At 50.3% G+C, this 7,406-nt stretch overlaps 3 protein-coding genes across 3 annotated transcripts; 2 read left to right on the forward strand and 1 right to left on the reverse strand.

The window, feature by feature from the left end:
- Positions 1–10: 10 nt before the first annotated feature.
- On the reverse strand, positions 11–1,914 carry PPTG_08614 (hypothetical protein; the record flags this gene model as incomplete). The annotated part of the gene is made up of 4 exons (XM_008902736.1): positions 11–422; positions 497–772; positions 829–917; positions 994–1,914. 4 exons carry the CDS (start codon positions 1,912–1,914, stop codon positions 11–13), a joined length of 1,698 nt encoding a protein of 565 aa, XP_008900984.1.
- A 378-nt stretch (positions 1,915–2,292) lies between these two features.
- On the forward strand, positions 2,293–3,978 carry PPTG_08615 (hypothetical protein). The gene has a single exon (XM_008902737.1). It carries the CDS (start codon positions 2,452–2,454, stop codon positions 3,844–3,846), a length of 1,395 nt encoding a protein of 464 aa, XP_008900985.1. The 5' UTR covers positions 2,293–2,451; the 3' UTR covers positions 3,847–3,978.
- Positions 3,979–4,120: 142 nt separating this feature from the next.
- PPTG_08616 (hypothetical protein) lies at positions 4,121–5,835 on the forward strand. The gene is made up of 3 exons (XM_008902738.1): positions 4,121–4,732; positions 4,792–5,319; positions 5,386–5,835. The coding sequence occupies exons 1-3, from the start codon at positions 4,193–4,195 to the stop codon at positions 5,713–5,715; spliced, it is 1,398 nt and encodes a 465-aa protein (XP_008900986.1). The 5' UTR covers positions 4,121–4,192; the 3' UTR covers positions 5,716–5,835.
- The last annotated feature ends 1,571 nt before the right edge of the window (positions 5,836–7,406 follow it).

The following is a 7,406-nucleotide window of genomic DNA, read 5'->3' on the forward strand; positions in this document are numbered from 1 at the left end:
GCCGGTCTTCTTAAATTGAATGGGAGTTGATCACATCAGCAGCTTCAGCAGCGGACGGCACGTCTGCTCTCCTCTCTGACGCCGTCTTGTCCTTTTGAACTCGCAGTACGCTGCCTGACAATAGTCGACTCGATGGCGACAGCAGGAACAAAATCGTGTGCGACAGTGTAGCTGTGTCATGGGGAATCTCGACGTCTGTAGCGTCAGACTGCGGCGGCAGCAACACGCAATTCACCTGCACGTTGCGTGGCTGAAGCTTGGCAGCTAAAGATTTGATCAACGGCTCCACGGCAGCATCATCCAAGGCGGACGCAATGTTCACGATGGTCCCAGTGCTGGGACTTAGCCAGCCGCTTTCGCTTGCTGCAGGATCTGGGAAGCAAGTCGACGACATTGACTCACTTAGAGCTTCGATGAGGGCCCTACAGCAATAAACCACACGCATTCCTTCGTCAGTTTGTTTGGCGTTAAATACAAGATTACCAGGTATTCGTACGGGCTAGAGGCGATTATGCCGGGTTCTTCGCTTGGGTCTCGAGGCTTTTCTCCTGCGTTCAAAGCCTCCACTACCTCGGATCCAGCGTAATTAATCAGGAAATCCACGCGCTGGTACTTGGTAGCAATGGAGCCACACCACTCGGCAATGCTTTTCTGTGTCCGGAATGACCCTAGCACGGGCAGCATTACACCGCGCGGGCTTTCCTCGCCTTCGGAAGGGTCTGGGAAACGACCTATATGCTTTGTGTTGAATTCGTCCAAAGCTGACATGTTGCTGTGCCATCAATTGTGAGCCAAAGCAGCAAGCGCCAAGCAACAGAAAATAGTTACCTGAAAGTGAGCAGCACGTTCGCACCTAACAGCCAGAGCTGTGTCGCTACTGACGTCATGGCCTTGTTGTCTCCGCCGGTGACCACAACCTATCATACCATAACGACAGCAAGACAAGCATTAGTGATTCGTTTGGGTAAGTCTTGGTTCACTGCGAGCACGCACCAATTTGTTGAAAAACACTGTTTGCCACTGCGCAGACATTGCATCTTGGTACAGCACACTGGAAGCCAAACCGTCCACACCAGCTTCTGTACCATTTGAGCGTATCAGCATACCTCCCGCAGAATACGCCGATGCAGCCATCACAGCAGTATCCTTCGCGTTTGCAGGAGAACCAGAGAGTTTTGCACGCTTTCGGCTGCTCTCTAACTCGTCGCGCACGTTCATGTACTCGCCAAGAGCACGTTTCTGAAGCTCAACGCTGTCCGTTGTCGTACCAGCCGCAACAGGACTTGAGCGCGCAGCAGCACCAATTGTCAGTTGGCTGTACAACCCATTGTTGACCTCGGTACGTGCATTACAACGGCCTTCCCGAAGGTTTTGCAGAAATATTTGCACGGCTAGATCTCCTTCCGCTTCGCGCTTGTGCTTAAGCAACCGCATGAACTCCGGGTGCTTGCTTAATAAGTGATTCTCTATACGTCCACGACGGCAGTTGAGACGGCTCCACACCTTGGTCAGCTCCCGCTTGGATGCAGGGTCGTCGCATAGCATGCAGACGATCACGTCCTTCTGGTTGTCAGCGCCTGCAGCTGCTGCTGCTGTCACTGCAGCGGCCGCCGAGGCTCCACCAGCCGTGCGCACTGCCTTCAGCACTCGCCCGTCCATCTCCGTTTCGGGCAGCGAGCGCTCGACGATCGGGAGCGAATGCAGCCACCGTTTCTGAAAAGTGAAGACACGTTTACGGGATCCGGACCCGCTGGCAGATTTGGGCGATTGCTGTTGTCTGGGCGCAACAGCAGGCGTTGTCGAGACGTCCACAGCTTCAGAGGACACTTGCGGAGCTGGGTCACGCATGACAGGGGGCGCGAAGGACGCTGCCGAGGTGGGGGAGCCCGCAGCGCCGACAGCCTTGTCCGTCATAACGTCCGAGCTAGTTCTTTGTCAGTGTTGTCCAGGATTGGTACAGTTTGAATGGCTCGCTGGTACTCGGTACCGATGCCTAGGTACGATGAATTGGGCATCTATCTTTAGTTATACACTTATTTTAAGGTCGAAGGTGTAGCCATAAACACCACTTTCTAATAGTTATGCTTACATTAATGACTCCATGTTATGATATATGGCAGTTATTGCATGACAAAATTCTTAACGAGAGGACAATGAAGTTGAGATCAAGAGTGATGGTGCTGAAAGTTGCTGTGTCAAGGCAATATCTCCTCGATTCTATTAGGTTTTACAGTAAATACAACTACAGACGTCTCTTTTCATATGTAACTCGTCAGCATCCACATGCGTTCCTGCAGGCAACACGCAAGGCAAGAGGTTTACAGGGACTTCGAAGTTCCACTTCCTCATTCCCCCCTCGACGTCTCGCGCCAACAGCTCCTCGCCGTCTACAGACGCGCTGGTGCGTGTTCCCCAGCGTCTCGCAGGTCTCCTCCATCGTCTCTGTGCATCATGGACGCACTGAGCTCGCTGTGCTTCACGGCATCGGCGTCCTCGCTCTACAATTATCCATCAGACGAACTGCAACAACCAGTGCCGGAACCAATGCCGGTGTCCAAACCCAAGGCGAATTCGACCGTCACGATCCTCCCATCGCCCTCCAGTAATTCTTCTAAGATTGACAAAGTCTCTGACACTTCCTCATGCCTTACGGAGGCCCCAGCGAGCCCTTCAACTCCCACTAACGACCCGCCCAAGTCGAAGCTGGAAAAGGAGAAGCAGAATCCTACCCAGGATACACCGTCGCCGTCACCTATACGCGCCACGGGTAAGAGGAAAAGACTGGACGTAGATGACGAGCTGACGTCGTTCATAACCCCCACGGCCACCAAACGCAAGGCCAGTAGCGATTTCCTTCGGAAGGGTCAATGGACCAGCACCGAGGAGAGACTTGCTCGTCTCTTGATCGAGGCCTTTGAAGAAGGATACCTTCCAATCTACACAGGTATCCGACTGCGTGGCTACTTGGCCGTGCAGCTACAATGTGACCCCATGCGGGTGTCCAAGAAGCTCTGCGCTGGTACTATTGACGGCAAGCAGGTGCCCAAGAACTATGGTCAAAAGAAGTTTAAACTACGTAAAAAATCTCTCTGGGACTCGGTCGAGGCGGCAAGTCGGGTTGCAGAGCTCCAAAGACTCACCAAAGCAATGTGGACCGAGGCACGCATGAGGAAGCCCTCGTTCCTCACGCTATCGAGTACTCGCAACTTGACCATGCGACGGGAATGTGATGACGATGACGACTCGGTATCGTCACCACCAAGTCCAGCTAGGGGCCGCTCTCCATCGTCAACTCCCAGAGCGAAGAAGCAGAAGGTGTTTCCTATCATTTATTTAAACCTGTCCAAGCTCAAACGCTATTCTGGCAGAGGTCACAGCAGCGACAGCGATCCTGCATCCAAAGACTCCGACTCGGACAGTGAACCCGTGAGGCTGGACGGAGAATCACTGCAGGCTGCATACGATCTGCTGACGTTGTGCAGTCCACGGGGAACTACCAAATCCAAGTCCAAAAGGTCCAAGAAAGTCGGCCAAGAGACCGCCAAGGGCTCTGTGGAATCTAGCGAAGACAATGTCAGAGTGGACGGCGTAGAGGTGGACGCCCAAATTAAGGATGAGCCTCGTGAGTCTAACGATGGTGGCGTTCCCAGCGAGGGCAAGTCTGATGAGGGCAAATCCAGTCAGGATACAAGCGAGAGCAAGCCCGTTAAGGAGGCCTTGGTCACTGATTCCGTGGAAGTTGCTATGGAGGACACTCCTATGGATGCCACCCTCGTCCAAGAATGCAGTGATGCTAACGAGGGCAATGATGAAGTCTCGATGAAGAGCGAGTCGCCGTCTGCGTAATGTCGGCAGTCTATGTCAACCAACGCACCAGTGGTGCCCATCAAATTGCTTTAAGGGAAGCTAGAGCTTGAAGAACTCTAGCAGCAAACTCATGTCGTTCTGTAATAAATCGCGTGTCATTGAATTCTTCGAGCATCAAGTTTCCTTTTCACTTCAACAAGAGTTTTGAATCGATACGATTGGTGGAAAAAAGCTGCTAATACTCTCTTTTTCACCAATACCATAGTTTCATTTCAACATTATTTTTCACCCAATCAAATTCGGTTTTACTCTGATTAAACGCTTCTATGCGGCATGTCATACAAAGCTGCCAAGCGACAATCCGATCCGCGCTAATCGAGCGGTGATGAGCTCCCTACGCCAGCGTAAGGGCAAGAACATGTCCGCGTTGGACACGCAGGACGTAGTCGACGGGCCAGTTAGTACCTCCCCAGGCTCGCAGCGCTCGAGTCCGCGACCCGAGAGCTGGTCGTACAACACTTTCCGCGCCACGCACGGCAGTGAAGTGGAGGGATTGTTGTTGTTCCCGGAGCAGCCGCGCCAGATCTTCGTGCTTCTCCTCGTAGTAGCGGGTTTCTCGTACTATTCGTTTACTCATGACTCGCAGGATCCCGTGCAGAACGTGCGCAACGCGTTGTTTGCCGCCATTTTGATCTTCCTGGTCTACTGCTTCCTACAAACAAGGGACGGACTCATGATGCGCCCCCATCCAGGCGTATGGCGTGTAGTACATGGCTGCTCAGTCGTGTATTTACTGCTGCTGGCCGCCATGCTCGTACAGAACCGAAAGAGCGCTATGACAGGAATGCAGTACTTGTTCCCCGAAGTCGGTAGTCGTCCCAAAACAACAATCCCAGCGCAGCTGCAGTGCGAAATTAACCCAGAGGTGCGTAGAATATTTGGGTTTTAATAAGTCATAGCTAACGGTGATGTGGATTTTATTAGTCCCTGACGCGCGGAGTCACGAGTATCTGGTTTCTAGCGCATGTTACGGGCTGGTGGGGCAAGATGTGTATGTTCCGTGACTGGCGACTCTGCTGGGTGCTTAGTATCGCCTTTGAAATCTTGGAACTCGCACTGCAATTCGTCATCCCGGACTTCCAGGAGTGTTGGTGGGACTCTCTTCTCCTGGACTTGCTAGGTGCCAACATGCTGGGGATGTGTCTTGGTCGTGTGACGCTGTGGCTGCTGGAATCAAAGGTGTACGATTGGTCCGGTCGTCGAGGCAAGAAGATGGGATACTTCCGCTTGGCACTTAACCAGTTCACGCCTTTCAGTTGGGAACAGTATCACTGGGAAGTCTTCTCCAGCTTCAAGCGCTTCGCAGAAATCTTTTTTGCTATAGTGATATGTCTGCTTACGGAGCTGAACGCCTTCTTCATGCTAACTACGCTTAGCATCCCGAAGGAGAGCAATTTCAACTCATATCGTCTACTTCTCGTGTTCCTACTTGGAATTCCCGCTGCTGCTGAGGTAAGATTCTTATTTTTATTTTTTTATGGAAATGATTTTTTTTTACCTAATTTGTTATTATCGCAGTATTACGAGTTCATTACCAATCCCGAATGTTGGCGTTTGGGTCAGAATTCGTGGATGATTTTGTCGATCGCTACGTTTGAGGTGTTGGTGTGGGTCAAGTTCTCGGCTAATGGGGTGCTGTTCACGCAGCCACCACCGCCTATGGTGTTGTACCCGATCTTAGCTTTCGTGGTCATGTTCTCGATCTGGATGGTGCTCTTCTTCCGTAGTGATCCGCAACCTACCTCTCGACGTGCACGCGGACGGGTCACCGGTTGGGGATATCTTGACGTGCTGTTCTGGGCTTCATTCACTCCACTGATTTTCCTTTCGTCACAGTGGGCATTTTAACAACGGCGTACACTGGGTGAAGAGCTGACCAAGCGAGAAAAGGCAGAGTTTTGAGTTAGATAGACGGTAATACAAACCTACGGGTAAGATTAAACAGGTTTTGCCAACCACTTGACACTTTCTTTTTTTTTGCTTTTTATTTATTACTTTTTAATCCGTCAGCTTGAGAATTTACTCCTTCGCATTTTACGTATTGCGATGTCGAATCGTGGAGTAAAAAGTGTCGCTGGCATGTTTGGTTTTCAAGCGAAAACAAATTGCTAAACGGAAAATTTTGATTTTGCCCCGTCGTTTTGAAGTCGAAGAAATTCGCTCGCATCTCTGGGGTTGTCATGTTCAACAGCAATACATGCGTGATGTTGCTGGTACACTTCGAAGAGTATAAAAAACTAACGTGAAAAAAACGTTTTTAGTCAGATGATTTCGTGGTTATGCGTTTTAAAACGAACAGAAAATATGATATTAAAAATACATTATGCACATAAAAGGGCATCGAATAGACTCATGAGAGTGCGTACAGTGCGGGCAATAATTATACAAACGGTACATTTTTTTTTGCTTTTCGTCGAATAGAGAGTTCGGATTGGACTGAAAATAGGCCAATCAACGCTGCTTAGCATTTGGAATTGAATGGTGGTCGCCATTCTTCAATCGGAGCCGTACTCGCCAAGCTACAGAAAATATCGTCAAACCAGCCCGGCAAAATGTATACAGATGAAGGCGTACAATGCGTTTTTTTTTAAGGCACTAGAGCGTGGGTTTGGCGTTTGTTTTATATCTGTGTTATGTATAAATATAGTTGGGTTAGGCAAGGCATTGGCAAGTTATACGAGCACGTGTGGCCATGCGACGGGGCAATACATTCTCGGACCATGAGCAGAGCCAAATGCTGGCTCTTCGGGACAATGGATGGGGCCTCCAAGACATCGCTAAGCGCTTAAACCGTTCTAAAACTGGTGTATACCAATTCTTACGCAACCCTGTGGAATACAACTCGATACGACGCTCAGGAAGGACTCCTAAACGGGCACCTCAAGCTTCACGTCGTCTACTGCGAACCGCTCACACGGGTAAATACAGCTCCATACAGCTGCAAAAGAAGCTTGACTTGCCCATAAAGCCAAGGCGGGGTAGGGGGATTCTTCACGCTAACTCTACACTGAAGCATAAGAAGCGGCAGCATAAACCGCCGCTTTCAAAAGCACACAACATTGTGGAGTGGGCGATGCCGCGAGCAAGATGGACGGAAACATGAAGGTGTCGTGTTTAGTGATGAAAAGAAGTTTAATCTGGATGGACCTGACGGGTTTCAGTATTACTGGCACGACCTACGGACGGAAGAACAAGTCTATTCGAAGCATCACTCTGGAGGTGGTTCTGTGATGGTATGGGGGGCATTTTCATCGCGTGGGAAAGCAAAGTTAGCCATACTTACTGGCAAGCAAAACAGCGTCAAATACGTACAGACACTGGAATCGCATCTACTACCGTTTATAGCCCAGAATCATCCACGAGCATGCTTCTTTCAGCAAGATAACTGCTCCATCTATAAATCGACCATACGAAGACGTGGTTTGACGACCAAGATTTTGCTGTTCTACCGTGGCCTGCGCTATCCCCGGACTTAAACCTAATCGATAACGTAGGGGGAAGCTTACTAGACTGGTTTACAATGATGGGAGGCAGTTTCA

This window comes from Phytophthora parasitica (genome assembly GCF_000247585.1).
Source record: "Phytophthora parasitica INRA-310 unplaced genomic scaffold supercont2.14, whole genome shotgun sequence".
Lineage (NCBI taxonomy): Eukaryota > Oomycota > Peronosporomycetes > Peronosporales > Peronosporaceae > Phytophthora > Phytophthora nicotianae.